This window comes from Anoplopoma fimbria, chromosome 16 (genome assembly GCF_027596085.1).
Source record: "Anoplopoma fimbria isolate UVic2021 breed Golden Eagle Sablefish chromosome 16, Afim_UVic_2022, whole genome shotgun sequence".
Lineage (NCBI taxonomy): Eukaryota > Metazoa > Chordata > Actinopteri > Perciformes > Anoplopomatidae > Anoplopoma > Anoplopoma fimbria.
In genome coordinates, this window is record NC_072464.1 from 5250525 (window position 1) to 5268892 (window position 18368).

General features: G+C 41.8%; 1 protein-coding gene across 1 annotated transcript in view; it reads left to right on the top strand.

The window, feature by feature from the left end:
- The first annotated feature begins 554 nt into the window (after window positions 1-554).
- The window catches only part of slc37a1 (solute carrier family 37 member 1), a 28362-nt gene continuing 10548 nt past the window's right edge, over window positions 555-18368 (top strand). Inside the window, exons 1-11 of the mRNA XM_054614866.1 lie at window positions 555-687; window positions 1879-2126; window positions 5031-5112; window positions 5788-5905; window positions 6503-6581; window positions 7683-7818; window positions 8212-8288; window positions 10728-10894; window positions 12292-12344; window positions 15267-15341; window positions 17035-17157. Coding sequence (XP_054470841.1) covers window positions 2071-2126; window positions 5031-5112; window positions 5788-5905; window positions 6503-6581; window positions 7683-7818; window positions 8212-8288; window positions 10728-10894; window positions 12292-12344; window positions 15267-15341; window positions 17035-17157 — 966 coding nt within the window. The 5' untranslated portion in view covers window positions 555-687; window positions 1879-2070. The remainder of the gene's footprint in view (window positions 688-1878; window positions 2127-5030; window positions 5113-5787; window positions 5906-6502; window positions 6582-7682; window positions 7819-8211; window positions 8289-10727; window positions 10895-12291; window positions 12345-15266; window positions 15342-17034; window positions 17158-18368) is intronic.

Genomic DNA, 18368 nt, shown 5'->3' on the forward strand with positions numbered 1-18368 from the left:
GTGATAGTAGTGTGATAGTAGTGTGGTAGTAGTGTGATAGTAGTGTGGTAGTAGTGTGGTAGTAGTGTGATAGTAGTGTGGTAGTAGTGTGATAGTAGTGTGATAGTAGTGTGATAGTGTGGTAGTAGTGTGAGTAGTGTGAGTAGTAGTGTGATAGTAGTGTGGTAGTAGTGTGATAGTAGTGTGATAGTAGTGTGGTAGTAGTGTGATAGTAGTGTGGTAGTAGTGTGATAGTAGTGTGGTAGTACTACCACATGCCAGGTGTCCTTGAGCGAGACACCTTACCCCAAGTTGCTCCCCAGGCGCTTCTTAGCAGCCCACTGCTCCTCAGGGATGGGTTAAATGCAGAAGGGAAATGTTGTGTGTACATGTATCTATGTATGTACATGGTCAATAAAGCTGATATTCATATTCATTCATAGTGTGATAGTACTGTAATGTTTGACTGCGGCTCACACTGAGAGGCTCTGGTCAAAGTTCATACAATCCGCAGGAGCCGGGAGTGACGTCAGAGCAGCAGAGAGGAGCTTGCGCCGCGACCAGCCCAGCTGTGTGCGTGCTTTATATGTGCGAGTGTGGGTAGCTTTGAGGTGACAGTGGACTAGCTTTCACACAACAAGGAAGTGGAAGACATGTCCGACGACTGAAGGCACAAACAAAGCCGGACCCGTCGACTTTCCCGCCGAGGTAAGCTCAGTAGTAGTAATGAAGTGTTAGTGGCTCACTTTGATCGGGTAACGTCACGACGGGGACCAGCTAGCTGTCGTCTCAACGGGAAGGAGGCTCGCCCAGGATCTACCATTGTTTTGTTTCCAGCGTGAGGGGGAAATGTATTGTAGCGTTCTCTGCTGATAGGATGAGGACTGTGTCGATACATTATGGATGACTGGAGGTTCTGTATTTTCTGTTTGTAATTGTTTAATGTTCGCCACATGCTATTCACGCGGATTTATAAGAGGAAAATAACCTTCGACCCAACAGCGCCCTACACTAGCGTCGGGCGCTGTTCCCCGTCTGACGGTCCAGATGCTCTGCTCAGCCTCAGCAAACAACGCGTGGTGTGCCGAGCAGACTAGAGATGCGTTCATGTCAGAGGTAAAGGCACGGAGCATGGAGGCTATAGATGAGGCCTTGTGACCTATCCTACCGCCTTGTAAAACTCAGCTAGGGAAAGTATATGAAAACTGCACTCACCCCCCCCGACAGGGACTGCTGTACTATGGAGCTAGGTTATTTACCCACTACAGGTTTGGACTGGTGTGCACGGACAGTAAACGACTCCCTGCATGTCTGTGGCCAAAACAAATGGTTAAATATATGCTTTCAATAGGCTACTCTAGACGGCATATTCAGGGTTCTAAACAAAAAATCACAAGGAATGATCCATGTGTGAGGTTTTCATGTCGCAACACATAACTAGGATTGACCAAAACCCAGATTATCACCGGGATATCTGTGCACATTCAACAGAGTCCTTTTATATAGATAGGGAAACTCAGCAAATCCTCATTATGGAGAAGCTGGAAACAAAGAACATTTGACATTTTCAAAAGATGACTTCAGAGAGTAATCAATTCTCAAAATTAGACTTGAACTTGATCAAAGTGAGACTTTCCACTCTAGGATCACTGTAGTGTAGCTACTGCAGGACCTCCTCAGTTCAGTTTATCCCCTGTCCTATACATTGCTTGGAAACCTGGCACCTAATGGTAATATGTGACCTTTTCATGCCCTCACTCACTGATGGGCTTCTCCATTTCCCAGTCTCCTTCTTTATCTCTTCAGCTATATCTTTCCACCTCTCTTATCATTTATTTTTCTTCTTCCCTCCTTGAGTACCCCTCTCTGACCCCTCTCCCTCTCTTGTCATCTTCTCAGAGTCCGGATTCGTCCTCTGTACAGCTCCAGTGCTCACGGTTTCAACCATGTATCCTCATGTTGACGATCTCAAAGCAGCTTCCTCTGAGATGGAGTTGAGCCAAGGCAGCACCACCGTGTGTGTGTGTACCCCATCAGCCTCCTGAGCCCACATTTGCTGCCCATCACTGTCGTCAATATTTGTTCCCAAACATGGCCACTGTTCCTCCTGGGATCCGCCTGCTGGTGTCCTTCGACAGGGACCAGTGGTGAGTCTAAACCTGATTGTGTGTGTTTAAGTGGGTGTAAGTCTCTTTACATAGTCTTAACATAGTTAGTCTTTCTTCTGAATTTTCATCTAAGTTTTTGTTTCTGCCAATTTGCCATAAATGTGAAGCTACTGCGAAAGTGTGAATTGTTTGCCAGCTGTTTCAAGGTGTTGGTAATCGGTTTATTTGCATGTGAATGTGCATAAGTGCTTATTTAAAATTGGCTTGTCAAAATTTTCCAGATATTATTTATTCAGATATTTCTGTGCCATACGGACATTTCAGTGTATCAATCAGCACATACAGACCTATTGTCCATGTGGGCTGACCAGTAATGCATTCCCATGATACTTGTCAGGGTGGATGGTGCTTAACTGAGAACAGGAAATACTACATTCTACTGACGGCTTTCGGCTGCCTACTACTGTTTGCATAGTAGTGTACGGTGGACCTAGTTGTGTACTTTTCCGGTTCGTACACACCCTGACGTCAAATGCAAGAAGTCATGTGATTTTTTTTTTTTTTTGATTTTTTTTTGCATCGCAGGAGGTTACATAAGGTGTTTAACAATCATCAGATTAATCTAAATTAAAGGAACAAAAAGGAAAAAACGCTCTATGGTAAACGGGACAGGTTCCATGTTTCAAGACGATCTGGATGGTTGAATTCATTGCTGCAGTTTGGTCACAGAGTTTGGCCCAGTTAACAGTCGCGCCGGGAACAAAATCATTATGAAACTATGGTGGAGAAATAGACTATGGCCAGGGTGTAGGTACACTGCCTTATTACATGAGCTATTTTTTTTAATGGGCTAATGCGTACATACAAAACAAAGAAGGAAAAGAAAAGCCAGATGCATTGGAATATTGATTTGGACGTCAATTACCATGGTAACGATGGAAGTTTTGAGGAATACTAAAACAACCGGGCTATATTGTGATTTGGATACGCAGTTTGTCGTACAGTCATGTGCAGCTTTAGCACACAGTGTGGTGTCAGTGGCAGCTTGGTTAGAGCAGTGTCTGGCCAGCTGTTGAGCTGTTGTTTGTCAGCCGGCTTTATCAGGACACACAAATTGTAACTTGGTCCATCTCAAGTGTCCTCAGCTGTAGGACTCACCTGGTATGTCTCCAGCCAGCTCACACACAGACACACAAAATCAGGTTAATTAACCATTGCTTTTTACATCAGCGCAGAACACAAAACACAGCACAAAAATGAGTGTAAACATGACTGTAAGACAATGCAAACAGAATATAAACGTTCAAGTTACAGGATATCCTGTATGTATGAAACTGCAGAAAGGTGTCACATGGACAACTGATGAATGATTAGCCTGGCTGCGTCATGGATACAGATAGCTTTTGTCAGTTTTCTTTGATGGTACAACCGGCAGCAGCATCGACTCGCTGCTTAAAGTAGCTGTACCATTCTGATCATTAATATAGCAGCAAACAAGTATTCTCTATGTAAAGATATAGTCTATGGGGTCAGATCAGTCTCAATTCTAATGAATGCACACAGAAGGATCCACAGATATAGTTTGTGATTTACATTTAAAAATATGTTTTATGATATCTCTTGTTTTAAATAAAGTGTGTGTGTGTGTGTGTGTGTGTGTGTGTGTGTGTGTGTGTGTGTGTGTGTGTGTGTGTGTGTGTGTGTGTGTGTGTGTGTGTGTGTGTGTGTGTGTGTGTGTGTGTGTGTGTGTGTGTGTGTGTGTGTGTGTATCTTTGCAGACTTGTCCTGCGTTTGATTGATCCAAGGTTGAAGATTTTAAATTTTCATCAACAAAATATTTAGATGCATATTTTTTTTTTTTTCAACATCTGTAGCAAATCAGTCTCCTCAATCTTCAACCTTGGATCAATCAAACGCAGGACGACAAGTCTGCAAAGATCCCAAAAGAATCCATACAAAGGGATACAAAAAATGCAATTGAAGGTTACTTCCACGATGTTGACGGAATACACCGACACACGCCGCGCTTGCGTTACTATTTGACATTAGCTAAGTTTAGTTGGCAAGTAGCTCACTTGCTTACTTAAACTTGTCATTACGGTCGATTTTACTATTTTGTCAGAGAAGACATGACCAGCCTGTGTTAGTTTGATATATTAGTAGTATGACAGTTGGCTACTGTTAGCTAGAGTTTGCTAATGCTAACGTTAGCAGGTGTTATTCGTGACATATTCGAACAAGTGCTACAGTGCTCTTACCCTCTACTTTGACTGATACCGAAACATAAAGGTTATATACAGTATGCCAGGCAGGGCTTGACATTATGTTTTAGTCTTCTGGCAAGTAGCTGAGTTTTTCTACTTGCCCGATAGGCAAACGTAGCTGTCCGAAATGGAAAATGTTTGCCTATAAAAAAAAATATGTAAAATTAGCCATAGTGACGGAGCCAAGTCTGCTTGGTTTGGAAACCAAGAACTGGCTGACAGCACTGCACATGTAGCTCTAGAACTAATTTTAATTATCATTCGGAGCCAAAAAACATTTATGTTTCTTTTCATGGCCAATAGAGTAAAAATTTGTAGTAACCCTAAACATTTTCTAATATTGTGAAGTAATACCGTCACCGCAAAAAACCTACCAGAAATACCAGATACCAGGATAAATATTTCAGGTACTAGCGCCCACCCCTACGTTCTATCTGTTAATGTTGTGGATTGTGCTGATTGCTACTTTTGTGAATACTCTTTGTGAAGGTATTTCTGCAAATATGTGTACTGTGGTTTTAGCCTGTCTTGTTGGTAATGAAGGAGATAACTGTCACCCCCTCACCTCAAAGTGAAATTGGACATGCCGGTTTATCTTCAGAGGGTCCAGAGGGGCGTTTTGATGTCTTCCCTGGTCCCTCAGCTCTCACTGCTGCCTTCTTGTGTTTCCTCTCTGCAGGTACAGAGCTCTCACTTTCATCCTCACCTTCCTGCTCTACACCAGCTTCCACCTCTCCAGGAAACCCATTAGCATCGTCAAGGTAACATATGCTCATTGTTACTGTATACTGTATATTTCACATGCATAATCTTATTTGGAGACTAGGCTTGAGGTTAGTACGGGGAATTAGCCTTTTGTGCTTAACTGACACTAGCCATTAGAAAGGATAGCATTGTGTTTTAATGAGGAACTGTGGTAATACAGAAGACGGCATCCTTGTGCACGATGTTTTCCTACCAGCTTCAACAATGACACAAGCAGAGAGCTGAAGAGAATTTCCATTCTAGCAAATGGACCGGTGCTTGTAAGTGTTGCATGTACTGGCTTCATTTTCATGACAGGGCCGTCTATGATCAGTGCAAGCAACACAATTTTGCTGCCTTAAAAGGATAGTTTTAGTTTTTTTAAGTGGGGTTTCCTGAGGAATTTATCCATTAGCGTATTACCTCTATTATTGTATTGTAGTGTCCAGTCAGAAAGAGCTGTCTGGCTGTAAGGTGAAGCGGTGAAAATATTCTAAGCACAGCGTACTCCTCCTTTTTAGTTGTCTATAACACATTTTGCTGATGTCCTGTCCACAGCAGCACATTGTTTCGAAGTCAAAGTAGTATGGATAAAGACCTTAGGGTTAGATGGACTATTTACACGTTGTGCCTGTTATACATGGGGGTTTTCTTGCTATCTGATTGCTGCACTAATTGTTTTGTATCGACAGAGTGAGCTCCATAAGAACTGCTCATCAGTCAATGAGCTAGCCACCGGGGCCTCCAGCGGCCAGCAGCCCTCACCAACATTTCTCCACCCCGACACTGACTGTAGCTGGAAGCCTTTTGGTTCGTATCTGCTTGACTCCTAAACATCTTCGGGTTTTTCGGGGGTAACAAAGGGTGACAGAGTTGGGTAAACTCTTAGTGCAAGGGTCGCCAACCTTTTTGATATGAAGTGCCATTTAAAATGTTCTTGTTAATTGTTGTACATGTCAACATTAAGGTTGAAACCAATGAGATTAATTATGACTGCATAACCAATTTGAAATCTCAGAGTAGGGTGGGTCTTTGTAGAATGCAGAGAGAAAGCCAATGGCTGTGAAACAGTACATTTGGCATGCAGATGAGAGGGCATTTTAACATTCCCAAAAATCTCTAGGACACTTATTGCTCGTTTGCCATTGGTTTAGCTGTTTTGCCATTGGACTAATGTCCCTTTTGCACCAACAAGTTTGCTAGAAATGTGGAAATAGAATTGATTACATGATAATTAAAATAGAACTTGCGGAGCATGTAGCAGGGCACTGCTACTTTTCCAGCTTGTTTTTACTGCAGCTTTGCTCATTGAAGAACGTGGAAGCATAGATACAGATGAACACAGCTGAGGATGAACTCAATCTGATTTACTGTCCTGAACTTTGCAAATCTTCTGTCTATTCTCAGATAAAAGGAACTACAAACAGCTGCTGGGAGCCATGGACTACTCCTTCCTCTGTGCTTATGCGGTGGGAATGTACCTCAGGTAGGATGGCAAGAACAGGGGGGCAGTTTTATTCATAGGGGAAGAATACATTTAGCAAACTTTATGAGTGTTAGAAAAGGATATAAATACAATAAACTACAAATTACAGATGTGAGATGTGTTAATGGTGACAATCCGTGAAATCTGTCACACATTAAGGGAAAGGCATTCAACCTCCTTTTATATAAAGCTAAATTTCATTTTCACCCCAGTTATATTTGGCACTAAAAAGCCATCTGTATCTGGGTTTGCTATTTAAATATGGAAAAACACTTGTAAATGCATGCAGAACGTATTGAGATCGGCATGCATTGGATTAGCAAGACCATATTTGGAGATACACACATTGTGATCCGAAACTCAGCCATGTGCACATGCAGTCCATACAGCATGGCTCCATTCTAAAGAAAAAAAACCCCACCTCTTCATGCTATCTTAAGCAAGCCCAGTATAAATTACAAGAAGAAGCAGTAGCTAGATTTACACCAGCTATAAATGTGGCCTTTGATATGCGCTGTATCCTACATTTAAACCTAATCAACAGAGTATCTTTTTCGTTTGTTTTGGGGATCTGGCTGTTGTGAGGCTGGGCACTAAACATTGTTCCAAATCTTGGTTACATATAGAACATTTTGACAAACTACTAAACGATCTTAAAGGAGTTAAAAGCTTTAAAAGACTCACAGCACTCACATTCATCCACCTTCCTCCCTCCCGGCTAAATGAACAGGTTCGTCTTACTAAACTGCACTTCTGCACCTTCAACTGTAGCTGACACAGAGGAGCTTTAACAAACAGACTACTGTATTGAATTACATAGAGCTTCGCAATCCTGTCGAGCAAGTTCCAGTTTGTTTCATTCCAGATATTCCCAGTTGCTGTACTGGGATCATCACTGTAAACTCAGAAATTGCATTAAAAATCACTTGTCCTGTGGTTTTTAATGCAATTTCTGAGATATCCTGCTACCTAACAAACATGAACTGAAACATTATCTCCTTGGTGGAGGTACAAAGCTTGCATGTAGGGAGACATTCAACAACCTTCTTGATGAGAGAAAGTTGTTGGTTAATATAATGTCACCACTGTGTGCCCATGCAGCGGGATCATTGGGGAGCGCCTGCCCATTCGTCTGTACCTAACTGTGGGCATGCTGACCAGCGGCCTGTTCACCTGCCTGTTTGGACTGGGTTATGTCTACAACATTCACAATATGGGCTTCTATATATTTGTCCAGGTGAGACACATAATATTGCAGTAGTTAATTATGAAACACCACTTTTTGGTCTGAGGAGTAAAGGGATAGAGCTTCTTATCCATAGTCTCTGTGTAACCTACTGTAGATGGCGATCGGCAAGCCCCAAGTTTGGTGAAACAGACTTAGTTGTTATTTAGCTGTTAGCTGTGGTGTCAGTGCTGAAGCAGGTAGGATTACATATCTTGCACAAGGATGCCATGGCAATCCATTCTGTCATTTCAAACAAAGAGCATCACAGACGGATGTCGTCACACAAAGAGAGACAAAATCACAGGTTTATGTACACTTGAGTTTACACAGGCTCATACTAATCATTTGTGTAGCTGTGTTTCTAATACCTCACTGTCCTCATTCATTCTCTTGTGATTTCAGGTGGCCAACGGCTTGGTCCAAACCACTGGCTGGCCCAGTGTAGTGACCTGCATCAGCAACTGGTTTGGAAAAGGAAGGTAAGGTCGGATCAATCCTACAGGCTTTTTACGCAGTGTCCAAACATTGTGTCTAAAGTATTTGCTTAAAACAATGACTGGTGCTGCTCTATCAATAGGACCCCGTACTGAAGCATGACGGGAAGACGGCGGCCCTGTGTCTCTGAGTTAGATTCTACTACTATTATTAGTCGATCTTACTTTGTTTTAGTGTTCTTCTACCACTTAAACTCTGGCTAGAAAGTACAGCGATCGCCCTTTAACTGTCGATTCTGATTAGATTTTTATCTAGCACTGGCGAAAAGGTGCCTCAACTGAGCTCTTTACCCCCTGACCAAAGCAGTGGGATCCGATAGTACAGCTCCTGTTCATTTTCTGGCTTTTGGTTGCACTTTTTAGCCAACCACACACCCACAGCGGTTAGTGTTTAAGTGCCGAATCCCTCCCTGTCAGCGGCTGGTACCCTCCATGAGACCGTTGCTAACCTATGGCACATCAGGCTTTTTTACTGGCCTCCACTCTTTATTTATTTTCTCAGCCAGCTCATCTATGACCTCACTGCCATCTCCATCTGGCTGTGCCAGCTACGTCTGTCTTGCTGGTTAAATTGCAGAGTTGTAACAGAGAATATCTCGGCTCTACCAGATCTAGGAAGCTGAGAAAATCACAGACACCATCATCTTTGGCCCAGCAGACACCGACACAGCCTGTGCTTGAGATTTTGATGCCACCGCTCCCTGTCCTGCAGCGGACACTGTCCCTCCTCCTTCTGGTTCACACTTGGGGTTAGGCCTTATGCCCGGTCAGGTCGACTCCATCTCACTACGAGCCCTGGTCCCACGTGGCAGAAAAGGGAGGCGCTCCTTTTGTCACCTCCTGACCGTGACTTCCAGCTTGAAGACAGATTCGACATCCTCTACCTTCAGGACTTCCCTCCCTTTGCTGTGGAATCCAAGCCTCTTCCATCTCCCTTGACGTTGTGTAGGTCCCACAGCTCACTGCTGCCTCTGATCCCTCCACTGGATTTCCTTGGCCGATACTCTCTCCTTGGTTCTGGCCGTTCCACAGCGCACAGCATTCTGTCCTCACAAGTGCGGTATCGCCCACCGTCCACTAATCCTCAACCCATGCTCATTATTGGAGATTTGATCGTGAAGAACGTCAAGAAGAAATCAGCTTGTTCTCTTCTCCGTCTTTGGAACTAAAAATCATAATGTATAATTAAATTGAACCTAATTTACTCCTAAGACATTTCACAAATGTTTTCAAACAAATAATCATGCTCCCTTTTAAGACTTGCACAGTTAATAATATAACAAAGCCTTGGTTCTAACTGGCTATTAAGATTAAAGGAGGGGCAAATGTACGTTGCTCCAAATCCTCTAAGGATTGGCAGATATTTCCACAGCTGAGAAACTAGAAGTGCTATGTCATGTTATTTTGCTGATACCCTGTCTGATTTCAGTAGTAATCCAGCAGAATATTGGAAAACAATTGAGACCCTAAATCATGGTCATGCTTCTTCTCTACCCGAGCATCTTTCTTCAGATTCTGTCCTTGTATCAGAAGAAAAACAAATCTGTTGTATTTTTAATAGTAAATTTATTTTATCTGGTCACCTGTTTGAAAACCCAACTCTGTGTACAATTGCCTCTGTGGAGGATGGGTGCAGTTGTAAAAGTAATGGCCCTTTTTGGGGAAAGTTTTTCCTTTCATTTTATCCTCTTTGAGAAGGTAGGCTGGTTATCACTTACCACCCGAAGGGAATAACAATGTCTCCTTTGTATTTACAAAGTCATCCTGAAAAGCTACCGTTTTATTTATCATTGCTTTTAAGACTTGTCTTGACTTAAGAAACTTGTTAACAGGAATGCATTACCTTGGAAAACCTGCATTCTCCTACTATGCTTCACATCAATGGAATAAGCTTCAGGACTCCCTTAAGTTCGACCCATTTTTTTTACCCAAGAACAGTTTAAGCCTCTATTGAAGAGGGTTTTATACAATGTTAGTGGAATGTACTTGTTCTAATGTTTTTTTTGTCTTGTTTGTTTGTATTTATGTTTGTAAAATAATTATTTCAAATTATTATATAATATCAATTATAACTTATATTTAGATATATTATATCCGAACAGCCATCTTAACAAAACAACTGGTGTAACATTTAAAATTAAAAATCATTATTAAAGTGCAACTGAAATCATTAATTTGGTTTTTTTAATCCACTCCGTTCGGTTCACACTCATTCAGGCAGATGGGGAGAATGGACAGCATTTCAATGAGTGGAGTTGTAATGCATTTTGAATAGTGAAACAGCTGGTTATTAACATAAGTATTAAACCATTAGGAAGATGTATGCCCATCAAGGAGCTGAAAGAGAACTTGCTGACTGTTAAAGTCACTAACACCCTGACGTTGCTGCTCTGTCTGTCTGTCTCTTGTCTGTCGGTCTGTCAGGCGTGGACTCATCATGGGGCTGTGGAACTCTCATACCTCAGTGGGAAACATCCTGGGCTCTCTGATAGCAGGCTACTATGTCTCCTCCAACTGGGGCCTGTCCTTCATTGTACCGGGGATCATCATCGCAGTCATGGGCGTCGTCTGCTTTTTCTTCCTCATTGAGCGTGAGTGCAGCCTCCCTATTGGCTAGAGGGGTTTGACAAGTTGTTGCCAGGCTGGCAACAAGCATTAGCTTGGAAATACGGTTGCAATTCTTAGTCACCCTATATTTGGAGTATTCAAAATACTATGCAGTTATACCTAAGGTTAAAGATGCAAGATACGAGAATAGGATCATTTTAATTTCCTCTTAACTGCTCTCAACATGGCAACGCCTGAGCTGGTGCCTCATAGCTAACATTGCGTAGCTAATAGTACAAACTACAGCAAACAAGCTGACAGAGCTAACAGTGTTTACCTAAGGGGGAACCTGAGGATGGGTGCCACACTTCCATGATGGCGCCTTCGGTTGGGACCGCGTTATCGGCTGTAACCGCCATAGCAGTGCAGAGCGGCAGGGGTGAGCTTATCAGGCACGTACGTGCATGAACATGCACTAAAGCAGGCCAGCCCAACTTTTTAAACAAAGCAATAAGAAACTCGGAACAACACACCCAGAGGCCATAGACTGCTATTGCTCCATTAAAAATGAAAATGTAACATAAATAAAAGCGTTATCACAATATTATTATTTGTGTTCTATGTGATGCTCTACACACTTGACTCTTAAGTGTAATCAGTTAACGTGTCCACTCTCAATTCATGGTTTCCAAAATAACAGTAGTGCAGCTGTTGTTATGTTCTTCACAGATCCCTCAAAAATGAATCCAGCGAGTCTAAATTTTGGTATTTTTCCGTCGAGCTCAAAGATGCTGGGATACTTTGCATTCCTTTTTGTTTAATGCCCAGGTTCACATGGCTGTTGGTCAGTTGACTCAATTTGTTTGTGACTTTATGTTAGCAGTTTAACAAACTACTTAATTTGCTTCGCTAATCCCTCTAAAACAGATGAAAGTAAACGCACCAACTCATGTGCAGCGTTGACTGGTTCCGGTTCTGACTGTAATAGCAATATTAACATATCAATAATGTAACAAATATTTAAAATGTAATTATTTGTGGGAGCATGTTTTACTGTTTGCTGTTATTTTTTTAATTGGTGTCAATATCTCAAATTGTTGCAAATGGCAACTTGGCAACCCTTTTTGCCGAGCCCGCCTCATTGTGTTTGAACGAAGCACTTAATGTACTTTCTCAATGTGCACACATTGATGGGCTTAACCTTATTCTCCTTAGTGAGTTTAACTTGCTAATTCCCACACTAATGGTTCGTACAAAGGCCTTTGACTTGCAGACAGAACGATATCTTAATTATGTAGTTGGCTAAGACAGCCTGCTTTCTGTGGCTGTTTATTTTCTCACGGTTTGGCACACTCAAGAAAAGAAGCAGCTCTTAGCAAGGCTTTGCAGGCTGTAAATGGAGGCGCATCATTAACTTTATGGTGTCTTTTCCCCTCTGCAGATCCAAATGACCTGAAAAGCATGTATGTGCAAGATTCTTCTCTAGGCAAGAGTGTGAGTACAACAGAGTTCTTCCTGATTCTTTCTTTAATTAATGGAAACACAATCGCCACATTTCTTTGTATTTGTTAATGCTTGTATTTAATACGTGCCATGTGTCATCTTTACCAGCATCCATTGGTGCCTTAGTGTGTCTCAGCAGTATTCAGCATTTAACATCCATTGCTGGATTTTTGTGGAATAAATCGGTGATGGGAATTATAAGTTACAGCCTTTACAGTCACCAGGTCTCAACCCAACTGAACAGCAATGTGAGGTTCTGTCTCACAAAAGCCCTGTCCTATACTGGACTCAAATTTAGCCGTAGCTGCTAATAAAATTTGGTGTGTTGGGCGTTTCGCTGGCATTTCCCCAGTCTGATGTCCCAGCCTGACTCACCTGCCACACCGTCTTAGACTGACATTCTGGACCGGCTGAGAAATCTGATTCATTGAGTTGCAACAGCAGCTGGGCATGTCTCTAGCCAACATGGGTTCTCGCCATGTGTGGCTGGGTGTCCCTGCACTCCCGAAGAATGACCAGGATGATTTCCTGGGAGCCCCCTTGCTTCACAGTTGTGCTCTCACTCTCAGTTCAGCCATCATTTGCTGCTCGCCCTCAGAGTAATGATGATGATAATAATAATAATGGATTTTATTCATATAGCACACTTTAAAATACAATGAAATCTCAAGGTGCTTTACAGGGCAAAACAATCAATCACAATAATCAATTATAATAATAAAACGCTAAAATCAGAAATAAAATAGAATAATATAAAATAAAATAGAATAATTCATATAATCATAATGAAATCAAAGAATATATATTAAAACTGAACAATTACCCAAGAACACGCAATCTAAACAACACAAAACCAAGACCTTAGGGGAAGGCAGAGAGGAACAGGTGAGTCTTAAGATTCGATTTAAAGCAGCGAGGTAGTCTAAGGCCCTAATCTTCTCCGGGAGCTTATTCCAAAGGCGTGGCCCCAGCGAGGAGAAGGCACCATCTCCCATGGTTTCCAGCTTTGTCCGGGGAACTGCAAGGAGGTTGGAGTTGCCTGACCTAAGTGTCCGGGATGTGGATTGAGGGGTGAGGCGGTCCAGGGGGTAGGTTGGACCGGTACAGTTTAAGGCCTTGAAGACTAGGAGAAGCTTGAAAATGATTCGTTGGTTTAATTGGAAGCCAGTGGAGGGAGTGGAGGACTGGGGTGATGTGTTGTGATTTCCGTGTCCTGGTGAGAACCCGGCCGGCACTGTTTTTGACATATTGTAACCTCTGGATGGTTTTGGCTGGTAGTCCTGCAAGCAGAGAGTTGCAATAATCAAGGCGAGAGCTGAAGAATGCGTATACCAACCTTTCTGCATCACGTTTGGGTAGACAGGGTCTTAGCCTTGAGATGTTTCTCAGGTGGTAAAATGATGTTTGGCAGACAGATTTGATGCCCTGGTTTGTGACAAGTGAGGAAAGAGGAATGGGGTGACCATTGATTGTGATGTGGGTGAGTAAAGCTGAGGTGAAGTGTAACAACATGACTGTGAAGGAGAGAGCGTTGAAAAGGGGCTGCCTCACCTTCTCGGGGGGGCCTGCTTTGACTTACCTAATCAACGGCCCTTTCTATGTTTGCCCCAGTGGGCCACCCCTGTGACCACTTTTCAATATCATTGACAATATCTCTCATTATCTTGCACAATATATCTTTTCTATTTTATTTTTTATTTTAGGCACTGGTGTTAGTATTACTTCTTATAGTAGAATCTTTTTTTATGTTTACTCTTGTTGCTATTCTATTTTGCACTGATGTTGGTAAAACCTCTTTTACACTTAGTAATTGTCACACTATTTTTAATATTTTAGTTTTATTTGTTATTTTTCTGTCCTAATCTTTGATCAAACTCTTGCACAAGAATTTCCTTGGGGATAAATACAGTTCTATCTTAGCCTATATTATCCTATCTTTGAGCATCTGGAGCATTCATCTCTGAAGACATCGTCATTCAATACAGTTTTGCTGATTGCACTGACCTCAGCTAAGAGAGCTGTTGCTGCATCATAGTTGCTTGTTGCTCCGTGGAGACCGTAGCAGGCCTACCCTCAGACCAAATCCTTCTTTTGTTCCCAAGAACTTAAGGAGCTTTTGGCATCAAGAATCCCTTTTTTATTCCACCCCATGTGGGGGACAGGGAGACAAAGTTACATCTGCTTTTCCTAGTTAGTGTGTTTGCCGCATGGCCCCCATAAGACACACTGAACACCTGTTCATATGCTTCGGGGATGGTATGGCTGGTAAAACCTTTTCCAAGAAACGCCTGGCAGCATGGCTTTGTGAGTGCACCTCCTGAGCCCATAGGCTGGTGGATAAGAGGCCCTCCCTCTGTGGTCCGCACTCTCTACATGAAACATGTCAAGGACACCTGTCCATGTTGGCAGAACTATCAATTATGCATCACCTGTTATGAATTTTCGGCTATATTTAGTCTCCCTCTTTCTCTTTGCGTTCTCTTTGCTTCACCACATTGTTGTAACGTTTCAAAAACACTTAAACATACAAGCATACATCTGATTTAATGTTATTGTGGTTATATAAATGTAACTTTATGGATTTGTAAGATAACTGATAGACCGTCCTGTTAATACCTGTGCTTGGGGGACAGTAAACTGTTTTTTTCTGAAAGACAAAACATTTGACGATTTTTGTTTTTTTAACAAAAACAAAAAAAAATGAAGAGCCAGGGAACATGAACAAAGTGGTGTATAAACAAGTCAGTAGTAAACATGGGAGGCCATTGCTTAGAGAAAAAATAAAAACAGACATTTGGAGCCTCCCTCATGCCTTTTTGTGAACTCCAAGCATGCATTCTCTGCTTTATCCTTTAATGCCTGAAGGATGTGTAACATCAACGTCAATAAATCAGTGATTTTCTCTCCAAGCAGGTTCCAACCAAGAGTTGGAATAGCGTAAATGGACACACTGAGGTGTATCTGCAATACAAGGACAACAAAACACAGGTGTGTCGGTGTGTGTATGTTGCATTGTGTATTGTCACCTTTTTCAAACTGAGCCCCACTTACTTCAAAACAGCGAGAAGAGCCCAGTGAAAAGCAAAAATAGTCAAACCAGTCACCAAGTTAACAGAAATAACAGTTTGGTTGCAACATTTTTAAGGGATCTAAAACATGAGCAGTAAATGTCACATTTTAGATTTGCTAAAATAGCTATTTTATCACACCTACAATTATCAATCATGCATGGAAAAGAGATACAACATGGTAGGGCTGTACCAAATAGTTGGACGCTTTAAGCAACATTTGTTGATATTCAAATTCAAAATGAAAATGCTGCAAATCTTTTTTTATTTCTTTTGCATGGCTTTTCATTGGGTTTAAAGCCAGAATTTCTGCACAGTTGCACATAAAGATCAAACTCCTATAATGTGATTGTCATACTATTTTAGAACTAGATTCCAGTGGTGGCTGCGTAGGATTGTTTTGGGATCCAACTATTTCCATAACTCCATAACTTTGTGAAGTCCAAAATGATCAATTGTTTTTATCTAACAAAATATTCCGCTTTAATTCATATTTGTTGACGTTTTGCCTTTCAAAAACAACATTTTCACTGAGCTCAAAAAACGGTTAGCTGCACACAAAAGGGTGGATGCGCCTTAAAGGGGCCACCTGGCAGCAATTTTAAAAGCACCATAAATTGCAAATATACAACTGAAAATGTATGTTTAGGTTGATAACATCATATAAAATGTTAAAAAATGAAATTACATTCAATACATCATTACAACCTGAAGACAATCAAATAATAGTCCAGTAATGAACTGTTTTAACATGTCATTGTAATTTATTCAGGTGTATTCCTATAACGACGATAGTGTTCAAAACAGGAAGGTCAGTTTATTTAGTGCTTTCAGGTGCTTCATGGTGGCTTAAGCAGCAGTTATTCTACCGACCAGATTTTAGGGGTATGCTGGATGAATCCTGAAAAATCAATTGTAGGCTGAATCCAAATGTCCCTTTGTGACACACAAGTAATACATATTGCGGACTCTCTGAAGGCTGCAGCAAGGGTACTTAAGTTCCCTTGCAGACTTGATGAATATTAGATTTTTGGATTTACAAAGCCCCAAGTACTCCAGTAACTGTAACACGCCAGTCAAGTCCAGCGAGAGCGGGCAAGCTGGGACATTTGGATTAAGCCTCAGGGCTTCTTGAATGTTTTGGGAATTATAGTTGGGTTGGGTTTACCACATGCAATTGTTCTTTCAACTTTTATTTTAAAGCCACATAATGCATTGGTGCATACAGTGAACCCTGCCCATCTATTACACCAAATGACTGATCAGTCCTAGATTAAAGCTTGCATTGATAGTGCCGGTATATCAATATTTTTCAACAGAATAATTGTAAATGGTCACTTAATTGGATAGTCATGTTTGATTGCTCTTCAAATCACAGTTTGGCTAAGTAAACTCTATTGCTCTCTTTCATTTATTGTCACACAATGAGTCAGAGGTCACCATTCAAATGTTCCTGCACAAACTCATCCTGTGTTAAATTCACACAAAAAAAAAACACCCTAAGGTACTTGAATGATTGTCTCTTGACTTCCGTTCATTGTTCATTTAGTAAGTGGACTGAGTTAGAGCAGCTCCACCTGCAACCCTCTGATCATGCTCATTCTCTCCTCCAGAGTTACGACACAGAGCTGTTGTTGCCAAGAGACAGTGTGTGTGTGCCCATGCAGCCCGTTGTGGTGGTGAAGAGGGAATCGGAGCCGTCCGCCATCAGCTTCATGGGAGCTCTACGCATACCGGTCAGACACACACACACACACACACACACACACACACACACACACACACACACACACACACACACACACACACACACACACACACACACACACACAGTCTTGTCTCAGCTATGTCAATATGTGAATCCACACTTAATGCAACCAGCCTGATAGTGATTGGAAATATATATTTTGTGGTCAAAAGAGCAGCTGTAAAACGTTGGATAAACACATTTAATTTCTCGTAAATTCTTCACAATAAAAGTCCCCCATTATTTTTGCTACCGGCTCTTCCTCCATGCAGTATGAGTAGACTTGTTTTTATTGAAGAATAGCTGCTAACAAAGCTCCACTAATTCTGTGATAAACACAGTTTTCATTTACAAGCTTTTGTTTTGAAGCAGCACAATCATGAATTGTTGGGTTATCACCAGCAGTTACTTAACAGCATTTAGACAGCAGGTTGTAGCTGTTCTCTAGCCCTGTTTTTCCTCCTCTCTTCCCTTTGCTCTCCCTGGGAGAGGAACACCTGTGTGGGGGGAAGAAGATGGAGACCTACATTTGATATATTGTGCCCATATTCTCTCCCAGTCTCACGGAGATCTGAACTCAATGCGATCCAGGCCACCTCAGCTTGCAAGCAAGATCCGATCTCAGAGCATGCAGACTTGACAGTTAATGCGTCCTGGAATGATGAGTCAAATTGAAAGACAAGTGTAACCATGGCCATCCATCATCCAAGACAGCTGCTTTTCTACTTACAACCATGTAATTGTTTATTAGAGCTTCAAGCTAATGTAGAGCCATTCTCATCATTGCAGGGCTCAGCTTATTCTGTTTCCAATGCTGTTCCCACTGAGCATCACATAGTCAGTGAATGAGATCTAATCTCTGGACATCACAGACACGCTGTTACTGTTTCAATTAACATCAACATATCATCTATTAAGTAAGTTGCTTATTTACACATCCAGCAGATACAGAGCAAAATCAGCAATGTCAAATATCCACTCTCTTTAAGCTCTGTTTTTGGTCTCCGCCATGCTCCTCTATGTTCACCAGCTTGTCTCTCACTGTGCCTGTCTGCCGTTTGCTGCTGAGCAGGTAGTCAAACCCTAAAGTCTACAAATAGATTGGATTGCTGTTTTAAACGTCTGATGTTCCAAAATGCCTTGAGGTAATGAATTCTTACGGATGTGTGTGTCTCTTCAACAGACTGTGTCCATTAGGTC